Genomic DNA, 11,466 nt, shown 5'->3' on the forward strand with positions numbered 1-11,466 from the left:
TTACCAAAATTTTCTAGAGTACCTGACAATTTGTGATACGTACTCAAGATAAACCAAAATTTGTTCTGCAAACTATTGTACCCTTTTCCAAGCCACTCATGCAAACAGAAATGTGGCCCTCCAATTCCATCACCAACCCCAATTTCCAATGACATTCTGGTTTTCTCTAGCTTGAAATCTTTTCTTGGTCGATAGGCTATATATAAAATAGGGCAATTTCCAGTTAATATCCCTTGAGATTGGGGGAAATGGCCCATAGGACCTCAAAATTTTCGAGTGGATATTGAGAAATACAACTCGCATTGGTTCAAATAATAATCAAAGTATAATTCTTCCCTTTCAATAATAATATTATGTAAAGAAAAAAATTACATAAAAAGGATCAATTGTTTCCACTGCTTTTTAAGAAAGTGAGTTATTTCCGAAACTCCTTCTGCCCAATATTGTCCATTCCTTAACTTGACGTATAATACACCTATAAATGGTTGAAGTTAGCCATACATTATTAAGCAGCTAATTATTACTATGTTAGTTTCATAACTCCAAGTTTATTTTAATAAAATAATAACAAGCCCAAATTTGGCACTCAGTAAAATTCTATAGAGGGAAAACGAGAGAGTAAATAGATAAAATCGTTGTATTTGATAAAATTATAAGACGTCTATGATAATTACTAGCAAGGTACACATAGATCTCTAACTGCTTTACCTAAAACCCAGCTCAAACAAGTGCTTTGGCTTTCCTAATTACACACTTTTTTTTTCCTTCGGGCAATACATAACTGTTAAAGAACAAGAAGATATAATTGGAGAGCAAATGGAAGGAAGTGTGCGAGACTTTTCTTCTTCTTGGCCCGCAAAAATGATGCAACTATTGACAGGGTTGTCCATTTGCAATTCTGGAGGAGATCTCTCAATATATTTCCACTAAACTTTAAGCTTAGGCCATAATTGAAACACTCATTTAATTTATTGATATATACTTCCATGGACAGTGAGATATTGGCTTATTGACTTCCAAGTCTTTCTAATTCTACCCGTATTTTACAAGCTGAGAACTGAATGCCATTGACTCGCAAGACTTGTAAGATTCATATACAATATAAATTAAAACTCTACCCTGCACAATTCATCACAAACCAAAACAAACAACTTAAATCCTTTAGTCATAATGATGGTTCCCAGAGTATTTTCTTTCCTTCAGTTTTCCACTTTCTTATATCTCTTCATAGTTACTTTTGCTTCCATTGAGGAGTCAATTGCTCTCCTCAAATGGAAAGCAACTTTCCTAAACCAGAATAATTCCTTATTGGCTTCTTGGACATTAAGTACCGATGCATGCAGGGATTGGTATGGAATTAAATGCTTAAAGGGTAGGGTAAACATGTTGAATATTACAAATGCTAGTGTCATTGGCACACTCTATGATTTTCCATTTTCATCTCTCATATTTCTTGAATATGTTAATCTTAGTATGAACCAGGTCTCTGGCACCATCCCACCCGAAATTGGTAAGCTCACTAATCTTGTCTATCTTGACTTGTCCGTCAATCAGATTTCAGGTTCAATCCCACCACAAATCGGCTCACTAACCAAACTTGAGACTCTGAACATTTTTGACAACCATTTAAATGGTTCCGTTCCCGTAGAAATAGGAAAACTTGTCAATCTTGTTGAAGCTTATCTTGGAAAGAACCAATTAATAGGTCATATTCCTCCAGAAATAGGTAGCTTGGTCACTGCAAAACTGTTTTATGCTTCCTCCAATGAATTGTCCGGTCCCATTCCTGCCGAAATAGGAAAGATGAAGTCCCTTGAGAATTTAAGCTTATGGAAAAATAATTTTTCTGGTCCCATTCCTCGTGAGTTGGAGAATCTGAAAAACCTCACCGAGCTGGATTTATCGGAAAATCAACTTAGTGGTTCAATTCCAATTACTCTAGGTGACTTAACTGAGCTCAAATTTTTGTATCTTTATTCTAACCGACTTTCTGGTCCCATTCCTAGTGAGTTGGGGAGTTTGAAAAACCTCACTGAGTTGGAATTATCCAATAATCAACTTAGTGGTTCAATTCCAATTACTCTAGGTGACTTAACTGAGCTCCAAACTCTGTACCTTTTTTCTAACAACCTTTCTGGTCCCATTCCTAGTGAGTTGGGGAGTTTGAAAACACTCACTGACTTGGCATTATACAATAATCAACTTAGTGGTTCAATTCCAATTACTCTAGGTGACTTAACTGAGCTCAAATTTTTGTATCTTTATTCTAACCGACTTTCTGGTCCCATTCCTAGTGAGTTGAGGAGTTTGAAAAACCTCACTGAGTTGGAATTATCCAATAATCAACTTAGTGGTTCAATTCCAATTACTCTAGGTGACTTAACTGAGCTCCAAACTCTGTACCTTTTTTCTAACAACCTTTCTGGTCCCATTCCTAGTGAGTTGGGGAGTTTGAAAACACTCACTGACTTGGCATTATACGATAATCAACTTAGTGGTTCAATTCCAATTACTCTAGGTGACTTAACTGAGCTCAAATTTTTGTATCTTTATTCTAACCGACTTTCTGGTCCCATTCCTAGTGAGTTCGGGAATTTGAAAAACCTCACTAAGTTGGAATTATCCAATAATCAACTTAGTGGTTCAATTCCAATTACTCTAGGTGACTTAACTGAGCTCCAAACTCTGCAACTTTTTTCTAACAACCTTTCTGGTCCCATTCCTAGTGAGTTGGGGAGTTTGAAAAACATCACTGAGTTGGAATTATCCAATAATCAACTTAGTGGTTCAATTCCAATTACTCTAGGTGACTTAACTGAGCTCAAATATTTGTATCTTTATTCTAACCGACTTTCTGGTCCCATTCCTAGTGAGTTGGGGAGTTTGAAAAACCTCACTGAGTTGGAATTATCCAATAATCAACTTAGTGGTTCAATTCCAATTACTCTAGGTGACTTAACTGAGCTCCAAACTCTGTACCTTTTTTCCAACAACCTTTCTGGTCCCATTCCTAGTGAGTTGGGGAGTTTGAAAACACTCACTGACTTGGCATTATACAATAATCAACTTAGTGGTTCAATTCCAATTACTCTAGGTGACTTAACTGAGCTCAAATTTTTGTATCTTTATTCTAACCGACTTTCTGGTCCCATTCCTAGTGAGTTGAGGAGTTTGAAAAACCTCACTGAGTTGGAATTATCCAATAATCAACTTAGTGGTTCAATTCCAATTACTCTAGGTGACTTAACTGAGCTCCAAACTCTGCACCTTTTTTCTAACAACCTTTCTGGTCCCATTCCTAGTGAGTTCGGGAATTTGAAAAACCTCACTGAGTTGGAATTATCCAATAATCAACTTAGTGGTTCAATTCCAATTACTCTAGGTGACTTAACTGAGCTCCAAACTCTACACCTTTTTTCTAACAACCTTTCTGGTCCCATTCCTAGTGAGTTCGGGAGTTTGAAAAACCTCACTGAGTTGGAATTATCCAATAATCAACTTAGTGGTTCAATTCCAATTACTCTAGGTGACTTAACTGAGCTCCAAACTCTGCACCTTTTTTCTAACAACCTTTCTGGTCCCATTCCTAGTGAGTTCGGGAATTTGAAAAACCTCACTGAGTTGGAATTATCCAATAATCAACTTAGTGGTTCAATTCCAATTACGCTAGGTGACTTAACTGAGCTCCAAACTCTGCAACTTTTTTCTAATAACCTTTCTGGTCCCATTCCTAGTGAGTTCGGGAATTTGAAAAACCTCACCAAGTTGGAGTTATCCAAAAATCAACTTTCAGGCCATATGCCAGACCAGCTTTGCCAAGGTGGGAAACTTGAGAATTTCACGGTGGCTAGCAACAAGCTAACAGGTCCAATACCACGTAGCTTGAGGAAGTGCTCTAGTTTCAAAAGGGTACACTTTAATAACAACAGTTTTACTGGGAATTTATCTGTAGCTTTTGGAATCTATCCCGAGCTTCAGTTCATTGATTTGAGTGACAATGATTTTCATGGTGAACTCAGCAGCAATTGGGGGAAATGCAAGAATTTGATTAATCTGCAGGTAGCCAGAAATAACATTAGTGGTAGCATACCTCCAGAGATTGGAAATGTCAAAGGACTTCTAGGACTTGATCTTTCATCAAATCATTTGATTGGGCAGATTCCTAAGGAAATTGGAGATTTAACCTCTCTGGTTAAGCTTTTTGCGCAAAACAACAACATTTCTGGCAATATACCTGAGGAACTTAGGTCACTGACAAAATTAGATTCCCTTGATCTATCAGGCAATAGATTGAATGGGTCGATCCCAATTTTTTTAGGAGATTACGTGCACTTGTTTCAGTTGAAACTGAGTAACAACAAATTTGGGCAAAAACTTCCAAAGGAGATAGGGAGGATAACTCAGCTTAATATACTTGATTTGAGCCATAATCATCTTGTTGGAGAAATACCGCCTCATCTAGCCAATTTGAAGAGCTTGGTAAGCTTAAATCTTTCCCACAATGGCCTCTCTGGACGCATTCCTGAAGAACTTGAAAATTTGACTGGTTTGCAGGATGTCGTGTTGTCATACAATGAGTTGGAAGGTCCAATCCCTAATAATAAAGCTTTTATCAATGCCTCATTGGAGGATAATAAAGGTCTTTGCGGAAATGTAACAGGACTCCAGTCCTGCGAAAGGCCATCTTCTATGGTGAAAAAGTACTCAATGGCAAAGGAACGTAAACTCATCCTCATCACTGTACTTCCTGTTATGGGAGCACTAGTACTACTCTATGCTTTCATTGGAGTTCTCTTTATATGTGATAAAAGAAGGAAAGTTAGAGACGTTGAAAGACGTGATGATGTTTGGATTTCGATATCCATGTTAGATGGCAAGGCATTGTACAGAGATATCTTAAATGCCACAGAGGAGTTTGATGCAACATTTTGCATCGGGCAAGGAGGGCATGTAAGCGTTTACAAGGTAAACCTTCCATCATTAGGGAATATAGCTGTGAAGAGACTTCATTCTTCATTTGAGAATACACATCCCAAAAGCTTTATGAATGAAGTAAGGGCATTGATTGGCATTAAGCACCGGAACATCGTGCACCTCTACGGCTATTGTTCGAATGCACAAAACTCGTTGTTGGTTTACGAGTATGTGGAGAGGGGAAGTTTGTCTAGTATTTTGAGCAATGAAGTTGAGTCCAAGAAATTGGATTGGCTTAAAAGAGTGAATAACATTTTGCTTGATTCTGAGTATGAAGCTCGTGTTTCAGATTTTGGCATAGCTAAGCTTCTCAAGCAAGACTTATCAAATTGCACTACACTTGCAGGCACATATGGCTATGTTGCACCTGGTAAGGTCTAACTTTATTTATTATCCTTGTTTTAAAACTTCATGAACTATAGCCAAACACTATCTACACTGTTTTTATCTCATTAACACGTTTAATTGTTAGTATAACTTTTGGAAATTGTATTGTTTCAGAGCTTGCATATACAATGAAGGTTACACAAATGTGTGATGTCTATAGCTTTGGAGTATTAGCATTGGAGATTATCAAAGGAAAGCATCTTGGGGAATACATTACTGTGCTAGCAAATTCGTCTACTAAAGATCATGTGCAGCTTAGTGATTTGCTAGACGAACGCCTTCCGTATCCTGAAGATAGATTAAAAGAGGTTTTGGTTTTTATCATCAAGCTAGCAAGTTCTTGTTTGCTTGAAACTCCAAAATCAAGGCCAACAATGCACTTCATCTCTCATAGGTTATCATCAATGAATCCACATCCACCTACTCATGTAACGCGAGTTATATAATCCCTGAGATGTGAGGTGTCTTTGTATGAAAATGAATAAAATTTGAAACCAAGTGGTTGTGAAGTAAGTTATTTTGATGAGACGGTCCATGCCAAAATTATTACTGGGACTAGTACATGTTGTTCAGTAACATGTGGCTTGCACATGATTTCCATATAAACCTTAAGAAAATGAAAATCTTTTACTACTTGTTAACTTTTAAATTCCATGTTATTCTTGTCTTGTTCTAAGCTTGTAAACAACATAACCAAATATTAGAATAAGATGGTTTAAAATTTGTTTCGCACTTTAAATGGTTCTGAATCGCCAATCAGGCACCAAAAACAAGGGCAGATCTAAAATTGCATAAGTTACAGGTTCATCCATAGTAATTCTGGCTCAAACCATGCATAAGGGTTGAAATCTCACTAAATAAATACAAATGATAGATTTCAAACCCAATAAACCGAATGGGTTGTGGGATAATTTTGAACTCGAGCGCATAATATTCAAATCCTAAATTTGCTTGTCAACACAGTCTCTAGGTTGGGCTCTAACTGAATCCTCCCTGGTACGCAGAGAAACAAATGGACCCTTTGTTGAATAATATCCCTTATGCAGTTGGGCAATTGGCTACATGATTCTTGAGGAAAACTGGAAAGAGCTTGCACATATTGTTAACTATTTGTGCAATAAGTTTGCAGTTAAATTAGCAATACAAAGGTACTATCAACAAGAATCTACTCTTCAAGGTGATTGATTAAAAAAGATTTCCCTCCCTTTCTATATGACAGAGCAATTGAATGAAGCGGTGCGGGGCCTATAAGATTATGAATAAGCTATTCATTGCCGTCCTTTTGAATAAAAAAACCTTCAGAATGATGGTAGTAGAGTAGTCGATCTGATCTCGTGCGCGGGCGGATGGAAATGCCTATAGATGAGGTAGGCAAGGTAGCTTGCCGGTGGCGTGTGTGGTAGTCTTTTGTTTGATGATAACGGGATGGGCAATTGACTGCAACCTCTTTTGGCCTACCTTTTATAACATCTTGAAAGCTAAATCAAAATGCAGCCCAAACACAAGTAGAATAGAACATAAAAACATAGATTTTTCCATTCTGTTACCAATACCTGAAATGAAATAATTCTTGTAAATATAAAGTAAAGCCAAGCAAATCTACATTCCCCACAACTGCGAGAGCTTTGCCTATGAAAAAATTATAACCAACCGTGCATAACCTGAAAACCAACAGAACAGCTGAATGGAACTTAAGTCGTAGGCGAGCTACCATTTCCATGGTTTACTAGCCAAATCACTTGAAATAAGAGATGAAATACGAGTAAAGTTAATTCAGCGTATTGATACGGATATGCTAAAAAGTAAAATATCATACTGCTCACAAGATTGGGTATCACTTCAAAAAAGAAACATCTCTCTGATTGAAATGGCATTCGTTTTTTGATTGACTAGGGATATTTAAGTTATCAAACCACTCTTAGATGCACATCCTGTGAACCACTGTGGGACCATATTCGTCATACTTGGCCTTCGCTACTGCACACCAATTACAAGTTATTGCTGATTCCTTGAGCTTAAGAAGTTATCAAGAAGACATTCACAATTAGAACAATTAACTTATTTGGGAATGAGATGTCGTTAATTGAATGACTGATCCTCCAAATAAAGCAAGAAGAAACTAACTTGTTGGAAAGTACTGAGAGAGTTAGAATTGATCCTTGATCTTCATGTTGCTTGGAGCAAGAGCAGTGATTTCCTTGCTCATACGTTCTGCTATGCCAGGAAACATATATAGGCGAGCCACCAGGAAGCACAACATTCGCAAATAATTTTTTCCTAATATCAACATCGCATCTCATGATTGAGTTGTAGAATTTTACATGAATTCGTGATGGACATTGTGAAGGCTAGAAGCAAAAAATATGTAGTATTGTTTAACACTTTCCAAATATCAAGACTGATTTAATATTGACAAATTTTAAAAGCTCAAGGACTAGATTAATTCATCTTTTTAAACTAATAAATGTAAGTATTTGAAAACTGAGTTGAAAGGGGTTTTAGCTAATAAATAATTCTCCTCATATCACAATAAGGGAAAAAATTCTCTTTATCTACTTAAATTTTTAATTACTCCCCAAATTTTAATCTATATATGAGGCAGAGTTTTACTGAATACGGTATTTAAGAAGAAGATAATAAAAGGCTTGAACTATAATAGTCTAAATATATATATGACCATTTTTTTGATGATCATCAATATATATACCATAACTTCTTTTCAATAGATAAGTGATTTAATGAGGTGAGAATGAGTATTGATTAGTTATGATTAAGTAATAAAAGTCTATACACAAACACATATCATGCATTTATTGGGTTAGTGTAAATATTGACTATGGAGAAATTTTTACAGTGCTTTAGAGCTATGGTTGTGATTTGTGAAGCTCTCATGATTGATGAAAAAAAAAAAAAGCTCTCATGATTCGACTACCAAATACAGATAATGCCAACACGTTCCGAGAAAAGTGTGTATTCTATTTATATAACTACATTAAAGTCTTTTGAGAACTAGAAGAAGAATTTAAGAGGCATCACAGATCAAATTCATCATTGGCTAAATAAAGTAAATGGTATCTTCATTCATTGTTATTTTAACGTTTTTTCAGACCTAGTAATGCGGAGTGTCTTGTTCACCGATACCGATATTTATTGTTAAACAATTCAATTAACACCCTTTTCGGACACCGGTAACGCGGAATACTGATCTTTATTTATTTTACATCATAATTTCTTTACATACAAGTAATATACTAGTATTTGGATACGTGCGTTGCACGTGTATTTCATGTCATATTTATATAATTTATATTTATAGTTATAATACTATATATATGTTATATTTTCCAATCATCGCCCTATCAATTAGTAAATCTTATCTTTCGAAATTATGTGAGCCTAATTGCTTTTTGTTATTTTTACATGTCAACCATGTAATAATCACTAATACCACGCATAGTAAGTACCTTACTTGTTTAGGGGTAACTATTAGAAAAAACAATTGTAAACAATTATGAATTTTAGTAGAATAATTGTTTTTTCCAAGCTTTAAAAGAGAAACTAAAGCATACATGACGTTGGCATCCTTGCATAACTTTATTGCGGGGCTAGCAATTGTACAAGGAGGAAATAGCAAAAAACATAACTATGCAGTCCTATTTGATTCCAGTGTCAACTTCTCTGCATGAGATCATGAACAGTTACATTTCCAGCAATTTCGATTCTCTTTTTCTTTTAAAATGTAGGATCTTATCTAATAAAAGAAATATCAATTTACTTTAGCTGGATAGTACAAATCATTAGGACACCAACGTCTATAGACATATAATAAATCAAAGAAAATAAAATAAAAGTAAAGAAAAATGATAAGGTAGGAATTGTTCAATATTAACGGAAATGAAAAAAATTAGAGGGTTGTACAAATTAAGACTAAAAAAAAGGCAACAACAAAACACTGACCTTGATGGATTGGAAGGCCGAGAAGCCTATAAATCACATAAACTCGTAAAATTCAATAAAAGCTTCAATATTATTTTGAGAATTCATTTTGTTTACCATTATCATTTTTCTTACACAATCCACAAACTTCAAAACCAATTGGATCTACTCTATGTATTCCCTCAAGAATCCACCAAAGTTTTAGGAAGTCTCATGCACCATCAATGACATAAGCAGGTGGCTTAATGCATATGCGGCCCTCTAAATTTTTTTATTTTTTTTTGACACCTTAACTAAGTGTTGTTCCTGTTCCTATTGTACCCCTGAACTTGGTCTCAAGTGTGTCTATCAAACACAATCTGACTTACATAACATATATGATGAGTAATTTTTTTTTTTACTCAAGTATGGTTGGAACAAGACCCTCCATATCAGAATAACTTAAATTAAAGCTAAAAATAGCTGAAAATCAAAACATATTTTACAAAGAAAATCAAGAATTCACATATGAATACATCATCAGCATAGCGTTATCTTTATCAACATAGTCAAATTCCATACATATATTAGCTTACCTTTCAAGGATACATCATGCGAAATGCTATGTAAGTCGGATTATGTTTGATAGACACATTTGAGGCCAAATTCAGAGATTCAATAGAATAACACTTAATTGAGGTGCCAAAATGAAAAAAAAATATAAGTTTAGGGGGCCGCATATGCATTAGGCCTAAGCAATTTAGAGCTGATTTTAGATTTGCAACAAAAATCTCGTGCACTTATGTGTGGACTTTTATATAGTACAGTAAACAATATATGAAAAGTCTACAAATAATTGTTACTATTACCGGTGGAATCTCAAAGGACCAAAACAGATGTATAAAGTAGCTAAGCTTAAGAAAATGAACACACGTTTAATCTGCATTAACTACAGGCAGACCAAACATCGTCCTCCCCATTGATTAAGCAAAATTGCACACCTTCACCATGCATTAACTATTTGGCAGATAAAACAATCCTCCATCGATTCAATACAATTGAGATTTATTTATTTAACATAAGGGCTCTGTTTTTCTTTTTTTAGAAGCGCAAGATGGTCACTCATTTTGTGATGGGCATTTACATAATTCAATTTTTTATTTAGGGTCTTTCCACTTTTAGTAGAATATGATTAATCAATTTTATCATTATTAAATTGGATTACCCACATATATTTCTCATTTACAAGACAAGTAGTAATCTACTTGAAGCTTGCAGCACTTTCTACTTGACTCTACCTTACATTCAACTTGTACTTATATATGTGTGTTGGTTTTCTCATATTTTTATCACTTACTGTTGTTGAACATGTGGTTTGCACATGATTTCTAGATAAACTTTAAGAAAATGAAAATCTTTTAATACTTGTTTACTTATATATTACATGTTATTCTTGTGACATCCTTCTCGTTCTGAGCTTGTACATTACAAAATCGAATACTAGAATAAGACAATTTAAAATTTTGTTGGTACTCAAATGGTTCTAAATCGCCCAACAGGCACGAAAATACAGAGGCGGAACTATTGCATGTCCTTAGTAATTTTGGCTCAAACCATGAATAAAAGCACGAAATAATCAAACCCTGAATTCGCCTCTCAACACAATCTCTTAAGTCCGGCTCAACACAGTCTCTTAAGTCCGGCTCTAATTGAGTCCTCCCTGGTATCGACAGAAAACAAATGGACCCTTTGTTGAATAATATCCCTTATGCAGTTGGACAATTGGCTACATGATTCTTGAGGGAAACTGGAAAGAGCTTGCCCATTTTGTTAACTATTTGTGCAGTAAGTTTGCAGTTAAATTAGCAATAGAAAGGTACTATCAACAAGAATCTACTCTTGCAAATTGAATAAATTAAGGTAAGGCTTTTATAACATCTTAAAAGCTATATCAAAATGCAGCCCCAACACAAGTAGAATAGAAACATAGAAACATAAAAACATCATTTTCCCTTTTGTTACCAAAACCTGAAACAAGATAATTCTTGTAAGTATAGCCAAGCAAATCTACATTCCACACAACTCAGAGAGCTCTGCTTATGAAAAAAAATATAACCAACCGCACATAACCTGAAAAGCAACAGAACAGTTGAATGGACTTTAGTCGCAGACGAGCTACCATTTCCATGG

General features: G+C 35.2%; 1 protein-coding gene across 1 annotated transcript; it reads left to right on the forward strand.

The window, feature by feature from the left end:
- Positions 1-1,074: 1,074 nt before the first annotated feature.
- LOC132627310 (probable leucine-rich repeat receptor-like protein kinase At1g35710) lies at positions 1,075-6,003 on the forward strand. The gene is made up of 2 exons (XM_060342582.1): positions 1,075-5,344; positions 5,476-6,003. Exons 1-2 carry the CDS (start codon positions 1,171-1,173, stop codon positions 5,805-5,807), a joined length of 4,506 nt encoding a protein of 1,501 aa, XP_060198565.1. The 5' UTR covers positions 1,075-1,170; the 3' UTR covers positions 5,808-6,003.
- Positions 6,004-11,466: the final 5,463 nt, after the last annotated feature.

Source organism: Lycium barbarum, chromosome 2 (assembly GCF_019175385.1).
Source record: "Lycium barbarum isolate Lr01 chromosome 2, ASM1917538v2, whole genome shotgun sequence".
NCBI classification, from domain to species: Eukaryota; Viridiplantae; Streptophyta; class Magnoliopsida; order Solanales; family Solanaceae; genus Lycium; species Lycium barbarum.

Bases quoted from the DNA above. Each gene is read 5' to 3' on its own strand.
- LOC132627310 (XM_060342582.1), top strand. From the start codon at position 1,171: ATGATGGTTCCCAGAGTATTTTCTTTCCTTCAGTTTTCCACTTTCTTA. The intron at 5,345-5,475 runs GTAAGGTCTAAC...GTATTGTTTCAG, and splicing joins ATATGGCTATGTTGCACCTG to AGCTTGCATATACAATGAAG.